The 18,238-nt window shown below is 54.9% G+C and overlaps 5 protein-coding genes across 5 annotated transcripts; 2 read left to right on the forward strand and 3 right to left on the reverse strand.

Annotated features, from left to right (window-relative positions):
* Positions 1 to 3,854: 3,854 nt before the first annotated feature.
* On the reverse strand, positions 3,855 to 4,136 carry SPSK_00950 (uncharacterized protein; the record flags this gene model as incomplete). Its single annotated transcript, XM_016727891.1, has 2 exons — positions 3,855 to 4,086; positions 4,108 to 4,136. 2 exons carry the CDS (start codon positions 4,134 to 4,136, stop codon positions 3,855 to 3,857), a joined length of 261 nt encoding a protein of 86 aa, XP_016584329.1.
* A 1,790-nt stretch (positions 4,137 to 5,926) lies between these two features.
* On the forward strand, positions 5,927 to 8,137 carry SPSK_00718 (uncharacterized protein; the record flags this gene model as incomplete). Its single annotated transcript, XM_016727666.1, has 2 exons — positions 5,927 to 6,936; positions 7,009 to 8,137. The coding sequence occupies 2 exons, from the start codon at positions 5,927 to 5,929 to the stop codon at positions 8,135 to 8,137; spliced, it is 2,139 nt and encodes a 712-aa protein (XP_016584330.1).
* Positions 8,138 to 10,981: 2,844 nt separating this feature from the next.
* On the reverse strand, positions 10,982 to 13,191 carry SPSK_00719 (uncharacterized protein; the record flags this gene model as incomplete). Its single annotated transcript, XM_016727667.1, has 4 exons — positions 10,982 to 11,027; positions 11,298 to 11,362; positions 11,541 to 11,815; positions 11,886 to 13,191. 4 exons carry the CDS (start codon positions 13,189 to 13,191, stop codon positions 10,982 to 10,984), a joined length of 1,692 nt encoding a protein of 563 aa, XP_016584331.1.
* Positions 13,192 to 15,376: 2,185 nt separating this feature from the next.
* SPSK_00867 (uncharacterized protein) lies at positions 15,377 to 16,255 on the forward strand (the record flags this gene model as incomplete). Its single annotated transcript, XM_016727813.1, has 1 exon — positions 15,377 to 16,255. The coding sequence occupies one exon, from the start codon at positions 15,377 to 15,379 to the stop codon at positions 16,253 to 16,255; it is 879 nt and encodes a 292-aa protein (XP_016584332.1).
* A 115-nt stretch (positions 16,256 to 16,370) lies between these two features.
* On the reverse strand, positions 16,371 to 17,642 carry SPSK_00812 (uncharacterized protein; the record flags this gene model as incomplete). The annotated part of the gene is made up of 1 exon (XM_016727759.1): positions 16,371 to 17,642. One exon carries the CDS (start codon positions 17,640 to 17,642, stop codon positions 16,371 to 16,373), a length of 1,272 nt encoding a protein of 423 aa, XP_016584333.1.
* Positions 17,643 to 18,238: the final 596 nt, after the last annotated feature.

Here is an 18,238-nt window from a genome sequence, read left to right on the forward strand (position 1 = left end):
TCTTTGTTAGGTAGCTTTCGTCAAGATCCCTTGCAGCGTCGTTTCTTTCGTAGTGGTCGCCTTGCTTGGCCAGCACGGACAGTTTGCCGAAAGGGGCATGTTTACTTCCTCTTTTGGGTGGGAGGGAAGGAAGACGCGGTCGTAAAGGAGCCAAAATGACAAGCGGGCATATCAGTTATCACAGTGCAGCAGAGGGCAGAACAGGGGCAGCACGGGGGCAGCTTGTCGAACCAGACCAAATGGGAGGCAGAGAATGGTGGAAAGAGAGAAGGAGGGTGGGATAGGCTGCCCAGGTACGAACATAAAACGCGCAGGGTGTCGTTCGAAGGCCATGGTCGTCACCCGTGAGCCACCGCCCAGGAGGCACAAGCCACGGGCCACAAGCCACGGGCCCTCGGGATCAAGAACTGAGGCGAGGTAGGCTGCAAGGGATCCAAGACACGGATAATGGGGGAGTCAGCTCGGTTTGGGAAGGACCACTAAACGTCGAGAAGCGACACAAATGGCTGCACACCGCACTTTGGGGAGGGCGTCGTCACCATGTCCGATCCCCCGGCATAACGCTATTGCGGCCTAAGGGGTAATTCGTCGGAGTGTCAGGAGAGACAGAGAGCAGCGAGCGACCCTCTCGTTCGCATCGGGTTGGGTTTGTTCGGATTGGTGGGCATGAGCAGACCATTGCTAGCGGGTCGCCGAATATGCGGCCACCTGCAACCCAGGCCACTGCCTGGACCACTCACGATGCGGCAACTGGAAGGGCTTTTCTTGAACCGGGTGGACCGTCGCTGGCGGTGCAAGGAGAGGTAGGAGGGGAGAGAGGCAGAGCAGGAGACCAGCCGCCTCGTTTGTTTCTGTCCTGTCATTTTTGGGCCATATTTTTGTAGCACTTTCTTGCCTTCGGCTGTTGTCTCTCATTGCCGATATCAACGGCTTTCACTTCGGACTAGCGCATCTTCCCTGTTTGGGCGAAAGTCAACAAATCTGGGCCAGCTCGCGGTAAGGCCTTTCTTGGGCCAACGATCACATCTGCGGTAAGGCCGTGACTGCAAAGAGCAAGCACCAGTCCTACAAGCAGGCTGATTCGGTGGGCGGAAAGCATATCCATGTTGCTTTCGGTCTGCTAGGAACTGTTGAGGATCGGCCACATCAGGCTTTGGCAGTTGTTCGTGCCGAATCGGGACGACAGGAATCGAAGCCGAGACGGCGGACTGGCCAGGGCGAGATGAGGAATAAAAGAACAGTTGAAAAAAAGGGGGCAATGTGACGACGGTGCTGCCTTGACCTCGACACAAGAGCGGAAAGAACAGTAGGACAATCAAGAGGCCGTGACAGGAAAGTGCGAACTACGACGGCCAGCAGTGCCTGCTGTATCTGATTATTTGATGTCCGCGTCACGCTTGACGACTCACTAACAGAAGGAACGACCAAATCAACCCACTTTGGACTGTTCCTTCCGTCTTCGCTATTATCAAACTCGCTCCTTCTGTACATTCGTAGGCAGGCGCTGCTCTTTCTTTGTCGGCTTCTTAGCCGGCCGCGGCAGTTCCCTTTGTCAAAAATTTTTAGTGTCAATGTTTCTGGCCGAGCTTACGCATGTCACGAAGAAATGACAGGAACAGTGCACGGTTGCACTCAAAGCCTCCAAAACCACACTAAACTGGACTGGCGGCCGCTCAGTTCGGGCGGGACGCGGCGCGGGCAGTGGCGGCGGGAAGAGCGGAGCCGTTCGCATTCAGTACGAATGTACAACTGTATTTTGGCTGTTTTGGGCAGTGAAGAGAAACTCAAATCGACATGGGGAGATCAACCCAAAGTGACGGTTCGGTGCGCTACGACTGGCTGGGTGTCACTTCTAGGGGCTGACAGGGGCCTGGGCGAGGCCTCTCTCGGACCAACTACTTGACAACCAGGGCCAAGCTCCATGGAAGCATCACTCTTGGGAAGACTACGACATACTGAAGATCATTGTTCACGGGACATGACGCTCGTAAAGGTCGAGGCAGTCCTTCCCCAGAGGCGTCTTTCCTGTTGGGGGACAAGTACGAAATAGGGAGTAGAGGTAGGGGGATGGCCGCTGACCCCCTCGATCGGGTACCAACCCAAAAATAAAGAACGTTTTGGATGCAGACCATAGTCAATTTTTACGTTTAGAAGCAACCACTCACGTCGCGGGGGGTAGCCCCTAGACAAACGGACTGCAGAATATTATTTATTCCGAATAAAAATGGTAAAACACCCCCATTTCTGCCCAACGTCCCCCCTCCATGTGTGCCCCCCGTCTTGTTCGAACAGCCGTCCGTCGTCCGCTATCCAGTCGTTTGCACCGCCTTAAAATGACGACAGCCATACGAATCAGAGAAAAAAGGGTACGCGAAATGCCAGTAGCGCCCCCCTGTTGACGTTGGGCATCGTTTTGGGGGTCTGTCTGTCCCTGGTTTTGTCATGCTCAAGTTCTTACGTTCATTCACTCACTCCTCACTCACTTTGTCGTTGTGCCTCCTCACGTTTGTCTTAGTTTCGGCCTCTGTTGCTATTCTGACTGGCCAAAAAGTGAGATGCGCTCTTGACTTGGGTTAGTGCTTTCCTGCTACTGAGTAATACAACGTACATGATCACCCAAGGACCTCAGACACCATCAGCAGACGTAAGTCTGTATCCGATGATAGCGAAGAGACAGGCAGTCCAGCCGGTCTGTATGACCCCCAAGGATTTTTGCGACTGCAAAAGCCTCCTGGCATGAGTAGAACATCACGCGTACGATGTGCTAGCCACTCTCCTTGACGCATCGCCTACTAAACTCGTAGAGTCCACATAACTGTGCCAGTCTGGTGATCTACCGATTGGCACACCCTTTGACAGTCGCCTGCTCTGGCTGTTTGCTGATACGCTGAAATAAATGGCAGCCTACACTCCTTCTCCTCCCTTGCCGTCTCTGGCGTGCAGAGAGCCAAAACACTAGGACCGGCGTCGTCGGTTGATTGCCGTATGGTGGCAGTGGCCGTGCGATCGTTGGACTTGTGTCGCACCTTCTGATGTTCTCGTTTTCTCATTTCCTCCCCATTGTGGCCTCTGGCCTCTGGCCTCTGGCCTCTGGTCTCTGAACATCCTCGCCGTCGTACCTTGCTGCCCTGCGTTTTAATCAACGGCCCGCCCTGGGTATTGATTTGTGCTGCTCGCTCGCGCCTCTGCCTTTGTCCGTCGGGGCCTCATTTACAACGACCTTCTCGTCTTCGCTTGCCCATGCCAAACGTGCCAAACGGGCCGCCCAGAACGAGACCACCCGTTGCCCAAGCCAAGATGCAAATCCCAACGAATAAGGCTCGCTCGATACGGCGCAGTTCATGCCCAGGGCCGCGGCCAGGAGAAGGTTGTCTCAAAGAGTGAAAGTGCACTTCACAGGCGGTGAAGTCTGGCGAGTCCAAAAAACAAAAAGCAAAGGCTGTTGTTGACCGTTTGGCCCCTGTAACGACTGTCGTTCCACTGTAAACAATACGAAATGGCCTGGCCTGGCCGTTCTTTCCGCGTCCGCCAGACGCAGCTTGTTTGGAGTGTCTTATTGGCTGTTAGAGGTTGAGTACGGAACGGCTTGTACTGCAACAGGAAAGAGGGGCTGTCCCTACTTCGTATGTGGACAGACTGTGTACTCTTCCACACTGTGCACTGCGTCCTCGGCAATTAGGCAGGGACTCTGTCGTGACCTCTGCCTTGCTGCCATCTTGCGGTCGGTTGCAAGTACACCGCTTGGTGGCTACTAACAAATGGCAAGTGGTCCAAAAAGAGAGGAAAGTCTGGGAAACCTCCCAATGTGTGGCGCTCTGGACCTGGCCAACTCGAGCGGGTTGTTCCTTCCCTTTTCAAAGGCCCGCAACCGCCGCAAAGTTGACCGTGGGTTGCTCGTACGGAAAGTGCGCTGCTGAAAGTGGGAAGGTAGCAAACAAAAGTGTCCGAAGTAGGCAAGTCGGACTAGATTGCTGCACTGGATGTTCTCGCGTCCAGTCCCATCGTGCCTGCCCTGTATCATTTTGCTTGTGATCTGCTCCTTCCTTTGCCCTCTTGTCCTCGTTGTCCCAGTTGTCCTTGACAGTTCTGCCCTTGACTCACATTTACGCTGTGTTCCCACTCTTCTCTCCTGACATCTCGAAACTGCTCTTCTCGAGGCCCAAGGCCGAAACCGAAGAAGCAACGTAAACACGACAAAAGAATCTGCCCAGTGCCCATCACCAGCGCCCATCACCGGTGCCCATCGCCCGGCTCCTCAGACTCGCCATCACAGGCTCGCAGCCGCGCTTCGTCCGGCTCAACAAGCCCCTGTCAGCCCTCTGTTATTGGCGAACCCCTGTCTGTGGCTCTCTTCCCAGCTATTTTCCTCTTCTGTTCGTCTTCCTTGTCTTCGTCGTCGACACCACCGCACCCCATAGGCCACTTGCACCTGTGGCTCGTCCAGTGCGCATCGTCGACAAACACATTAAAAGGCAACGCGGCCGCCCTCTCCCCTTTCAGTCCCACAAATCAATACAGCAACACTCGGCTTTCTTCTTGTTCTTATTCTCATTCTCAGTCTCGTTCTCATTTTGCGTCTTTTATTTCATCAGTTGCCCCCCTGCTTGATCGTTGCTTGCTTCCACTCGGTCCTACGACTTCGGCCTCACACTTGCTCTCTGTACAAGTATACATATACATAGGCCCAAGCAAACGCACTATCTTCCATCTCCTCCACTCCATCGAGAAACACGAACACGGCAGAAACACTCACCCACACGCCATTCTACCTTTTGTAAGTCACCTCCTCTGAGCCCTCCTTTGAGTGCCCTTCATTTATCAAACTTTCCCTGCTCCTGGCGCGATCTTCGATTTGCATTTTCCTGTTTTGCTGTGGTCTACCTCCCCCAAGTCGACGACGGTCTGTTTTCATACGTTAGCTCGCTCAGCTGAATGCCCCAAGTTCACTCCCGCAAACAACTTCCCCTCAACTAACAAGTTCCTCTATTCCTTTGCCACACCAAGTCCCACCAACAACCACAACTTACAGCTGGTACTCGTGCTCCTCCTTTTTCGGCTTCTCCCACACTCCCACCCTCCCCCACAACCCTGCTCCTCCGCGTGCGTTCTGCTTCCACCGTTCTGTGCCTTTTTCGAACTCTTGACCTCTTGTCCTCTTGGTCTTAAAAGGGCTCTGCCGCCCTCTCACCCGTCTTCCCCACCACTCTTGTCCCTCTTATCGAAATCCCCTTTCGTTTACAACGCAGATCCAAACCCCATTTTGCAAGGGCATACGCCGTATATCCTTTCAGTCTTGTTGCTTCTTCTTTTCTGTATGTTTCTATCCCTCTCACGCTCTCCCGTTGCTTTCCTGTTCATCGCCACCTCGACTTACTCTTTCACTATATCTCCCCATCCATCCCACATCCTTTCGCTCCGCCATCTCTCCAACTCGCCTCATCCTCCCCTCCTCACCCACAATTCCTTCTGCTCCACCACTCACAGCCAAAGCTTGCCCCTACCACCTGCACGCTGCCGTCCCCCTCCTGCTGGTTCTTTTATTTTTGGTAAAGAATCAAGCGACAAAAGAGGGAAAAAAACGCACACAAAATACTCAAATACACATCCCAACACTGCAGACATCGACAGGCCAGACAGCGCCGCACCTTTCCGGCCCGTTCAGCCCTCGACGGGTCAGCCATCCTCCCAAGCCCACAGTTACGCTAACCCCCCATTTTTTCTCAATAGAACCTCTTTAAAACCACAATAGATTTCTGCCCGACACACACCCAGACTCATCTTTCTTTCCCCTGCAACTTGCTGCTCCAGGAAAGCCTTTGTTGATTCCCCTATTTCTTTTTCTCATCATACCCATTTTATTTTCATAATTTTGGCATTCTGTTTTTGGTGTTCTCCCACCGCTTCTTCCCACCGCCTCAGCTCACACATGCCTGGACTTCTGCAGTCTCAACAGACCAGCGCATACATTATTCCCGCCTCCTGCCCTTCTCATCCCGCACCTCACAGCCAGAAACCGACAATGGTCCTGACATATCCCGTGAATTCCTCATACAGGCCAGGCCAACTGTCAGTCGACACCTCTGCTGGCCACCTCACGCAAAAATATTTTGACGAGGACGACAGCATACTTGACGACGCCGTCCTGGACCACAACGCCATCGACTCTGGCCTTGAGATGTCCCCGCCCATGGTCGACAGCCGGAGAGACTCGTTTGTTCTTGGTTCCACATTCTTCTCGCCCAAGCAGGAGGATTGGCAGCCTGTCGAGATGCAATCTATGCCATCCGTCAACCCTTTTGAAGCCAGCACCAATCCATTCCTGCGGATGGATCACCAGCAAGCTCAGCAGCAAGCTCAGCAGCAGGCTCAGCAGCAGGCTCAGCAGCAGGCTCAGCAGCAGCATCAACAGCAGCATCAACAGCAACAACACGCCTTGGGCCTTGATTCTTGGCCCATGACGGCCAGCACGAGCGCTGCTTCGGGTGTTGCTACTCCTGTTGCCCACTTTGACGGACTGCCCGCCGAGATGGACAACAGCGCCTCGGTTTTCCAGCGCGGCTCGCTTCAGACGCCTTTTCCGACCATGGGTGGCGGTCTCTTCCAGACCATGCCCGGCATGTCTGGTATGCACACGGCAGCAAACATGGTGCCGACCACAACCTCCGTTGGTTCGGTTCCCATGCAGGCCAGCTCCAGCAACGACAGTGTCGATACACAGTCTGCCATGCTCCTGAGAATCCCGCCGCAGAGCCCGATGATGCGCTCGCACAACGACATGCGCCGTGGCGATGGTGTCCGCAAGAAGAATTCTCGCTTCGACATCCCGTCGGACCGTAACCTGAACAACATCGACTATCTCATCTCGAAGTCGAAGGACGAGCAGGAGATCAAGGAGCTGAAGCAGCAGAAGCGTCTTCTTCGCAACAGACAAGCTGCGTACGTATTTTTTCCCTCCCAGTTAACGACTTTTTATTTTATCAAAACCGCACTCTACTAACTTTATAACAGTCTTGATTCTAGACAACGCAAAAAGATGCACACGGAGCGGCTTGAGGACGAAAAGAAGCAGTACACCAACCACATCAACAATTTGGAACATGAGATTGAGACTCTCCGCTTGCAGGTGTCTGAGCTGCAGATGGAGAAGCAGAGCGTCAACCAGTACATCGAGAACATGAACATGGACAAGGAGGAGATGATTCGCCAACACACCATCGAGACGGCCGATCTGCGCAAGAAGATCAGCGTCCTTTCCAACCACGTCCAGGTTCTCGAGGGCTCGGCCACTCAGGTGTCGGGCTACACCAACGCTGGCGTTGCTGCCTCGACCTTGGGCCACTTTGGTGGCATGGACAGCCTCACCATGGATGATGCTACGGACTCGTGGGAGCAGTTGTTCCCCGGCATGCCAAGTGTTGGGCAGCCGCAGCAGCCTGAGCAGCGCCAGCAAGTTGTCGAGGTCAAGGCCGACCCCGAGCCGACCAAGACCAACAACGCCGAGGCTGTTGGCTCCGTCTTGGCCTCGACCGAAAAGTCGGGCTCCCAGGGTGGCCTCCTCTTCATGCTCTTCCTTGTCGGCGCCTTTGTCATGTCGAGCCGCCAGATGCCCAGTATACCGCAAGTGTCGGACGAGATGCGCGTCGCCTCGGCTGAGCTCCTGGAGAACGTCCTCAAGGATGCCACCGAGAATGCGGCCAGCGTCAGCGCCCCAGCCACTGCCGCCATCCCTTCGTCTTCGGTCAACGCCAATGTCGCTGCGCCCTCTGCTTCGTCGTGGGCTCAGCCGGCAACCGTCGAGCCGTCCATGCTCGGTCAACTCTCTGACCAGCTCATGCAGCCGACCGAAGACCAGGCCAACGAGCAGCTGTTCTCACTGAATGCCGCGCAGTACAGCGGCGTTGTGAGCTACCAGCATCCTCCCACGGCCGAGACCGCTGCTGTCCCCTCGTCTGCCCCCACCAACCAGGGCCGCCGCAACCTTGCTGACGCCCTTGCTGCTGTGCGCAGCAACAGCAAGGCTGAGGTCTACACCCGGTCGCTCTTGTGGGACCAGATCCCCAGCGACGTTGTGCGGTCTTTTGTCAAGATGGTCTCCGAGGTGAACACGGCATCCCCCGGTGCTGATGGCGAGCAGTAAATTTGCTGCCTCTGCGTCTTCATTCTCATCGTCTTCTTCTGCTTCGTCTTCTTTTCGGTTTTCGTCTCTATGTCAAGGGACTGATTCGCGCACAATTTTGCATTTCTTTTGACGACTTTTACTTTTCTTCATGATCATGATTGATTTCTTCAACGGCGACACAAACAGCTCAGAGAAGGCCGGTGCTCTTCTACTTTTTATGAATTGCTTTCAAGCGTTTCTTTTTTTTTTTTTTTAACTTCTCACATACCTATGCTTTCCTACATTCGGATTATGACAGTCAACGGCATCGAACAGCTACACGATCTTCGCATACCAAGTGCGACAGTTTTTGTTTTTCCAACTCTGCGTTTATTCATCGTCGGAATTTTGCTTTCAGCGACTCTATTTGCGTTATTCAGCCTCGGGCTTTTCGGTCAACTGAAACGCAATCATCAAAACCAACGCGCTCACGCGCCATGCTTTAACCACTGTTCTTCACTCTCGAACACTTCGTATTTTGAGACCCCTTCCAACGGGGTTACCCACATTCGCTCTTGGCTCTGCGAGCCGCCGACTCCGAATTTTCTTTTGTGTTCTCTTTTCTGTGTTGTTTTGCACTTTTTGGCCGCCAAAGAGTTCTAAACTTTCAAATCTGGGATACAATGATTTCTTTCTCCCCCTCAACCCTTCACTTCGCCAGCTGGGGGTGACCGATCCCTTGTCTGAGTTTCTGTTTCTGTCTGTCTGCTGTGTCATCATGTTCAACACCCCCATTTTATCGTTTTGCATTCTTCTTTGCGTTTCTTTCTGTCAAGCCAGCGATTTGATTTTTTGCATTTATGCCTTTTTGCCTTTCCACTCTGCTTTTTTTGCTTTTTCAGTTTTCAAGCCAGCCAAGCAAGCGAGCGAGTTCGTTCAAGTTTTGCTTTTCTCCCTTTTCTGCTTTCAACTGATTTTCTTTGCATTTTTTGTTCCGAATCTTATGAAAGACTGCTCTTGTTTTTTATCTAACGTCTCACGCCGTCACGGTTTCATGTTTTATGCCTCATGTTTGTGTTTTTTCTTCATTGGGTGTGTTGGTTTTGCAAAGCTGCACTGGATAGGCTCTGCTGCCATTTGCTGTGTCTGCTTTTCTGCCCTTTGGGATGGCCGACGGGAAAATGTCGGCCGGTGCTTTCTGTTTTTGTTTCTCGTTTCCTATTTTTGCAACATTTCTTCAGGTTTTCTCGCCCGCCTCTACTTACATTCTTTGATCTTCTTTTCCCTCTACTTGGTCTCCTTTTATTCACGACCTTCATGGTTTGGTCATCTATCTGCCTTCTTTTGATCCTCTTAAGAAAAGTGGACTGTGCAGCCCTGATGAGATGTTTTGATATGTTTTTGTTTTGCTTTTCTTTTCTTTTGTTGGGTGACGATTTATGTTTCTCGAAGCGTATTGCACGAAAAGGTTGCTGCAATCTTCAACATCATTTTTAACTGTTTATCTTGTTTATTCGTTTACACGAATTTTATCATGTACTTTGGGAGGGTCAGCCAGTCTCGCAAGAGGTCGTGGAATATCGCCTAGACCAGATTGGACTCGCTTTCATGGTTTGCCTTGATTTATTTCCTCATTTTATGACTTTGTTTCCCTTTGATGGTGTCGCCGCCCTCTATTTTTACCTCAATTCCATTCTCTCACGAGAAACCGACCACAACGTCCTGATGAAAGGGAAAATGTGTCGAGGTCGAGTTTCAAGAGGTGGATGAGTACATGGAACGAGCACGAAAATAATGGAAGAACGACAACCGCCTTAAAGCACGAACAAACACAACCAACTACCAACACTCTTTATCCACACTCGCTTGGAAAACAACCGGACGCCGACAGACAAATCACCGTCTTTGTCGGCGCGTTGAAACAGAAAGCACAACACTTTTTTTTTTCTTATACGTCTACGAGAACAACGATCGACACCACAAAAAATAAAATAAATCAACAAAACCAAAACATCACAACATCGACAATGGCAGCATCTTGCACTTTCGTATTTTTTTGGAACATTACGAAACGGAGCAGAATGACCACAACTGGCGGACAGGTGCATTAGAAAAGGTTTGGGCTAGGAAAGGGAAATTTGGGACTTGTGACTGTTGGCGAAAGGGGCTGGGAAAGGGAAACGACAAGAAACACAGCATGCAATATGGAAAAGAGCGAAACGAAGGACGGAGAAGCCTGGCCTCGACTGTCTCTTCTTCTGCTTCGCCAAAAAATACCCTCCCTCTCTTTGGGAATATCACGACACATGTCAGGATGATTTATGGCTGATGGATTTTTATGTCATTGTTTCTATTCTACCTTAGTTCTTTATATTCACAATTTTTACCAAATTCCTTTTGAATATGTCTTGAATTGTGAATTCAGTAGGGCAGCCTTAACCAGTAAACAACGCCTTTGACTCGACAAGCCACGCAGCCAGACGGTGATGTACTTACGAAATAGACGATGGAAAACCAGAAGCTGAAGAGTACCGCTACTTCCTTTTCCTATGTGTCTCGTATGCTCATGGGAGGCCCCGCAGGTGCACCGGCCGCCGAAAGAATGCGAAAACAGCGTGCTGGCTGCATGGGTCCCTGCTGGGTTATCACCTGCCCTTACGTACTAGCAAGGGAAAACGAACATCCAAATCATCCAGATTCGTATATCCAAAATTCCCTTGAAAAAAACCTAGAACAAGAAAAGAACCAGAATAAAGATACGACTTATCGAATGAAATGCAATGTCCAAAAATAAAATAAACCATCCAAACATATAGTAAAAATACAGGTATAAGAAAAAGATGATAACCAAAAAAATAGAGTGAGGATCACGACACGACCTGCTTATTTCTTCTTCTGCTTGTCGGGATCGTACTTTTCCTTCCAGATCCTGTCCAAGTGTTAGCTGACATAGCCAAACGAGACCACCACAGTAGAACGCAGAAACGAGGCGATGGCCATCGAGAGGTTGGAAAAGGATCTGGGCGGCACGGCGGACAGTTGCACGTCCCTCACAGCCAATCGATCTGTTGCTGCCCAAGCCGCTGTGACAAAAGACGATGGAGAAGACGATTGGTTTCCTCGCGGGGCACAAGCAAACGCCTCACCCAATGGGATGCACGGTAGAGGGTGTGGAAAAGAGGGAGAGTGTGGGACGTACCAGGAGTTGCCGAGCGTCTTGTTGCCGTTTTGTTCTGCCAGGCGGTAGTATTTGGAGGCCAGGAACTGTTGGGGAGAAAGGAAAAAGAAGATGCGTCAGCTTCAGCGTGATGGACGTAAATGGGGTGCATGCGTGACTCCATCCGCCTCTCATAGCTTCCTCTGGCATATTCCCCCACACTCTCTTAGTGTGGGGGAGGCGTATGCGGTGATTTGAACGTGATCAAGAGACGACGGCTCACACCGCATCTGATTTGCCATGGCCCCTTTCAAGGGGTTGCTGCCCAACCGCAAAGAGCAACCTCTCAGCGCCAGCTTTGAGGGAGAGACCACGGCAGCTGAACGGCTTGCAGTAGTGCAGAAAAGGAGACAGAACGACAATGAACTTGGCATGCAGAGGTGGCGTTGGAGACGCAAGGAGCATCGCGGGGAGGATTGTATTGGAAATAGAAAAGCTTACCTTGTCTTTCTTGCAGCCAAAGCCTTCGAGATAGCACCAGGCCACTTCGTTCATGGCATCTAGATGGATTGTGAGCGTGTGTGATATGAAACAAATCGAGGTACCGTTTTGTTGTTTGTCTGTACCTACCTGTGTCGCCAAGGTTCGCGGCCGTCTCGTAGTATTGCTTTGCCGCCAGCGGGTCGCGGTCCAGGCCCCAGCCGTTGCGGAAGCAGTTGGCCAGTTCGAAAATGGCCAGCACCAGTTCGCCCTTGGCCGCGCCGCCCTTGTTGATGCCCGCCTTGAGCGCCAGCTCCTCGACGGCCGCGGCGTTCGAGGCCGCCGCCGACAGGTACTGGACGGCCGTCTCCGTGTCTGGCGAACAGCCCCAGCCGTGGCGCAGCGCCAGGCCGTACAGCACCTGGCTCAGCGGGTTGTTGTAGCCGCGGGGGTCGGCCAGGATGCCAAACATGCGCGTCGACTGCTCGAGCTCGCCCTCTTCGTGCAGGCGAATGGCCTCCTGGATGTTGGCGTCGAGCTCCTTGCTCGAGACGGCGCCGTTGGCATTGCTGTTGCTGCGGCTGCGGCTGCGGCTGTGGGTGCTCCCTGCAGGACTGGCGGCGCCTTTCCGCCCCAGCCGGTCTTCGGGCGTGCCTGGCCGGCTGCCTTGGAGCTGCTGCACCTTTTCGTTTTCCTGCGCCAGCATCGTGGCACGCTTTTCCCACTGGGACTCGACGGCCGGGTTGACGGGGGCGGGCTTGCTGTTCTGTGCGCTGGGGACGGGTGCCGACGTGGGTGCCTCGCCGCCGCGTGTGCTCGACGACGACCCTTGCGACGACAGCGAGAGGGACGACGAGTGGCCCACAGGCCGGTTGCCGCCCTCGCCCTCGCCCTCGGGCACAACGATTTCGGGCAGGTTTGTCGGCACATGCGAGCTCGTGCTCGGCGTCCGGCTCAGGTGCAGGCGCTGTGAGAGCCGGCGGGCCGTGGATTCGGCGGCGGCATTGCTGCCGTCGCCCGCCACACCGCTCGACGAAACGGAGGCACTGCGGCTGCTGCGCCCGCTGCGCGACGACTTGCGGAACATGTCGAAGCTGCGGCGGTGGTTCTGTGGACTTGCCGGGCTGGCCAGGCCGCCGTCGTTGCTGCCGCCGCCGGCCTGGAGATACTGATTCCGCCCAAAATCGTCCACGTCCGCCGGCGGGTGGATCACTTCTTGGGAGAGCGTGTCGGAGCGAATAAAGGTGAACTCGGAGGTCTGGAGCGGATCGGGCGGCGGGGGGCGCGGCGGTGGTGTTCGCCGACGTTGCGGTTGCAGTTGCGACTGCGATTGCGACGGGAACTCCTGCTGGTATTGATGCTGGAACTGGTCAAACTCGCTCTCGTTGCGCGAGTCGGTGAAGCCACCCTCATCGTCGCTGCCGCCCTTCTTCTTTAGTATGTCGCGGAGACCCATGGTGGCGAGCAGAAACGGGATCCGAGGCCAAGAGGCACGAGGGAAAACGGGAACAGGTGAAACGGCGTGGCAGAGATGCGACGGCTGGTGGTCACAGTTCGGGACCAAAACTACGGGAAGGGGTCTTGCAATGCTCGAATGATCGACGGGCGGATGGGTTCAAGGACGAACGTATGCTTTTGATCTTCTGCCTGTCGCAAGGCATGCATTGCATGAGCCGCTGGGGCCCTTTGGTTCTGAGGGGCGTGAGGGGGGAAGTGAAAGCGCGAGAACAAAGTCTGTTAGTCCGTTGACGAAAACGGGCACACTCGAAAGTATGTATGATATAAATGCGGTGGTGTTGATAGTGTAATGCTGCAAAGGGGTTTGAATAAAACAAGAAAGAAAGGAAACAAGAAACAACGACAACGAAGGATGTCGAGCCGGGAAATACGATCGCGAGGCTTGGACGTGAAGGAAGGCGCGCAGCGGAACAGGCGGAGGGAAGGCGCCAAGCTGCAATGGACATGAAGACACGAGCTTGCGCACGTTGGTCGTTCCTGCAGTTTGCTTCCGGTTTTTCTGGGCCTTTCTGACGCTTTTGACCAGCTCTGTCCTTGGCTCCTTCCCTATTTCTATTAAGTCTCAAGGGACTCCTTCTCAGGGGACTCCTTCCCTTCAAGTTGTCGACATTGGTTTGCTCCTTCCATTGACGAAAGTTATAATTACAGAACGCCGTTTACTCCTGCCCAGCTGTTTCTCTCACCATTTATGACGCTTTCCATCGTCCATGTTCATTGTCGCCAGCTTACAAGGCTTGGCCTTGGCCTGGCCGCACACCTACATCAACTAGCTGTGTGGTGAGGGGTCGGACCTTGGAGGTTGGGCTCAGGGGAGAGGGGTAGAATAATTAGCAGAGAGTCGTGTCAGAGTCTGTGGCCAGGGCCGCTGGGGCGCTGCGCACCGCCCCTGGGCTCAGCCCCGGTTGCTGCCATTTTTAACTCACTCCTCTGTCAGGTGCCAGGTAGAACCCATTTTGCTCTCATATTCATTAGCGCCAAGTGAGGCTGCCAGTGTGCAGCCGCGCGCCACACGAAACGGCCAAGTGAAAGACAGGAGCAAATTGAGCCACAAAGCAACAACCGAACACAGGTGCTCTTGGAATGGAGAATGCAAAGACTCCGGGCTCCGGGTGCCTTATCTTCGGGTCCTCTCGAATGCGACTGCAGATCGGCGCGGATTACGAAGAGATGGTCGGTCCAAGCCTTGCGCGAAACCGTGATTCTCTCTCCGGTTCCCTGAGCCCGTATTCCGTGGAGGCGGTACTCCCTTGCATCACAGTCGTTGTCAGCCTACTATATATGCAAGTCTTTGTTTAAACAATGAATGTCATCCGTCGCCCGAACTGGTTGGTCTGGTCGTCTAAATTTGCGCATCCATCCGTGGCTTGAACTGAGCAGATGAACAGCAAAATAACCACCCGCCATACATGTCCCAAAAAGGCATCTCAAGTCCCAAAGTGACGGTGTCGAAGGAAATGGGAGCTCAGAGAGAAAATCATAGGGTAAAGTTGTGTCCTGTTGTGAAAGACACCTCATTGTAGTATGAGGGAAAGCACGCAGCCAGACCTCAGCTTTGTGCAAGATTGTCAATAACATGTCCTTCGAACTACCCGCCGGCTTCTTTTGTGAATGTCTTCCTTCAGACTTGTAGTACAAGTGGTGAAGTTGCGCTCCAAAGAAATATGCACGAGAAGGAAAAGAAACGTTGTCAATAATTTCATCTCATCGTTATTGATACGTTGATTCTCGAAGCATTAGAAGCCACCTCCTGAGATAAAAGCGGGCCAGCCAGCGGCTGCTTCCGTGTGCACATGAAATTGTGCTAGGCGAAGTTCAGGCCTGGAAGAGTGGAAGAGGCCAGACCTAGCGAGCAGCGACAGTTCCAAGCCCAAAACGGCAACCACCTTCGCGGTAGCACTCCCCCAATCGATACGACGCGTACTCGGCACATCTGCTCTTTCCCCAATATCAATTTCATCTCACTTGCCCACTTCACTTTCACGGCTCGTCGCACCTTCCGTGTCTCAGCGACATTGCGATCACGGGATCGACTTCTCGCCGACTCACCCCCCTTTTCACAGCCCTCTGCACTTGGAGGCCAACACTGCACGCTCGCCGCCCCCCTTTCATTGCCGCCACCCTTCATGCCCCGTTTCCCACACCTCCTGCGCCTACCGCCCAAGCTGCGCCGGCGCGCACGGCGGCAACGCATGGCCACGCTCTTGGCCCTCTTGGCCCTCGTCGGCCTGCTGCTCGTGCCCTTCTACATCATCTACAAGCCACCCCGGCCACTCATCAGCTACTTTGTCAGCCGCTGGCCCGACGTGCTTTGGCGCGTCGACCTGCCGGTGCTTGTCACGTCCGGCGACCCGTCCGAGCGGCCGGCCCAGCGCAAGCTCGTCGCGCTCACCATTGACGACGCCCCCTCGGAGCACACGCGCGGCATCCTGGAGGTGCTGCGCCAGTACGACGCCCACGCCACGTTCTTTGTCATTGGCGGGCAGGTGCCGGGCCGGCAGAGCGTGCTGCGCGAGGCGCTGGCGCTCGGCGGGCACGAGCTGGCCAACCATGGCATGCACGACGAGCCGGCGCGGTCGCTGACGGACGGCGCGCTCCAAGCCCAGATTGCCGAGGTCGACGCGATGCTCCAGCAAGTGTACGACTCGGTGCGGGAAGGCCGGCACGGCGGGGCGACCAATACGGAACTGGCCCAGACCAAGCCACCACGGTACTACCGGCCCGGCTCTGGCTTCTTCAGCGACCGCATGCGTTCACTCGTTGCACAGCTGGGCTACAAGCTGGTGCTGGGGGGGGTGTACCCGCACGACGCACAGATCAACTACCCATGGCTCAACGCGCGGCACATTCTGAGCATGCTGAAGCCGGGCGCCATTGTCATCTGCCACGACCGGCGATCGTGGACGGCACCCATGCTGCACAAGATGCTGCCGGCGGCCATCAAGCAGGGTTATCAATTTGTCACGGTCACGGAGCTTCTGAAAGCAGGCAAAGAGGGGGACTAAAACGAAAATCTAATACGGCATTCTAATACACTACATGTCGGGTGACAAACTTTGGTGAAACGACGTGGGTTGAACCTCTGGTGAAGGAGAAGACAAGGACAAGGGCGGGCCGCGACTACGCCTGTTTGGCCTCGGCCACCAGCTCGGTAAAGGCACGCGCCAAGTCGGCCTTGATGTCTTCCCAGCCCTCGACACCGATGCTCAGACGCAGCAGCCGCTTGTCGATGTGCGGGTCCGACATGGCGCGCCACTCAATCAGACTCTCGACGCCGCCGAGGCTCGTCGCGTGGTGGAACAGCGCCAGCTTGCTCGGCAGGCGGCGGGCCAGCGCCTCCTCGCGCAGCACGAGGCTGAACACGGGCCCGAACCCGTGCGGCATCTGCTGGTTGAGCCACGAGCCCGGGTCGGCGGCCTCGGGCTGCAGGCTCGCGTGGTGGATGCGCTCGACGACCTGGACCACGACGCTGCCCGCCGTCTTGTGCTCCGCGGCCAGCCATGCCACCAGCGCGGCCGCGTTGCTCGCCTGCCGCTCGACGCGCAGCGCCAGCGTGCGCAGGCTGCGCACGCCCAGCCAGCCCTCGAGGCTGCCCATGACGCCGCCGATGACGAGGCGCTCGTCCTGCAGCGCTGCCAGCCAGTTCTGGTCGGCCGCGCGCGCGGCCGGGTCCTTGACGTACTTTTTGTGGACCGCCAGCACGCCGCACAGCATGTCCGAGTGCCCGCCAAAGTACTTGCTGCCCGAGTGCATGACAATGTCGGCGCCCCACCGGAACGGATCCAGCAGCGGCGGCGGCGCAAAGGTGGCGTCGACGGTCAGGTAGCACTTCTTGGCGCGGGCCAGCTGGGCGTAGTGCGCCAGGTCGCGCGCCTCGCCCGTCGGGTTGAGCGGCGTCTCGACGTGCACGACGTCGCCGGGCTGCAGCTTGGCGAGGTCGTCGTCGTTGAGCAGGTCCAGCTTCTCGAGGCCGTTGAGCTTCTTCATAATGTCCAGCACGCCGTGGCAGCCGTGGTAGCCGGCGCCAATAGCGACGCGGCGCGGGTTGAGGAACACGACGAGGGCGTGGAAGGCGGCCATGCCGGACGCATAGGTCAGGGTCGGGTGCCCGATGAGGTCGGACAGGATGGCCTCGAGGCGCGTGGTGTTGGGCGCCGATTCGCGCGAATAGATGTGCGAGTCGTAGGGGGCGGCCGGGTCGGTGTTGTCCCACATGTGCAGGGCGTCCGGGTCGTCGGAATACCGGAAGGTGGTGGACACGTGCATGGGCGGGGCGACGGCACGGTGGGAGTTGACGTAGTCGTCCGCGTGGACGGCCCGGGTGGCGCTGGACAGCGTGAGCGGCTCGAACGCGGCGGCCAGGCCGTCGGGGCCCTTTCTTGCAGCGACCATATTGTTGGAGGGGTAGGGAACTGTCGAGATTCGAAGCGGATGGGACTGTGCAGGCTCTCTTGTAATCGTTCTATGGGAGGAATCGAGTTTGACGTTCAAGACGGGGATTCTAAATCCTACAAAGGATGGTGGAAATAGGCAATTCTTGTATCAATAGTGTAGCTGGTGCAATCTGGTCGCGAACAGGGCGTGTCACTCGTCAATGGCAAGGCGTCGCCGATGTGCAGAGTGGTCAGTAGTGGGATCATATGGAAAAAAGAAAATAGAACGATTCATGGCAGGCTAGTTTACGGCGCCAGAGGCAAAAGTCCGCTTTGGACTGCCTAGTAGAGCTCCTGAGCTCTAGCGGCCTGGCTTCAGACCTAACTCGCACTACGGCAGTCAAACTTTGGCGGGGTACCGATTCCGGACTTGATAGCCGATGCCAGCACCATCCGTTGTACGAAGTAGAACCACACACTAATGTGGCCGCTCCGCAAAAATGTCCAGATTGCATTTGGGCGTCTACAAACAAGTCGTATGTCGTGTAGAATAGACTGTTCCGTCCCGACTTCACACTCATGTTCACTTTCTATAACTACGGCTGTCTTTCAGTT

This window comes from Sporothrix schenckii (genome assembly GCF_000961545.1).
Source record: "Sporothrix schenckii 1099-18 chromosome Unknown Cont48, whole genome shotgun sequence".
Taxonomy (NCBI): domain Eukaryota; kingdom Fungi; phylum Ascomycota; class Sordariomycetes; order Ophiostomatales; family Ophiostomataceae; genus Sporothrix; species Sporothrix schenckii.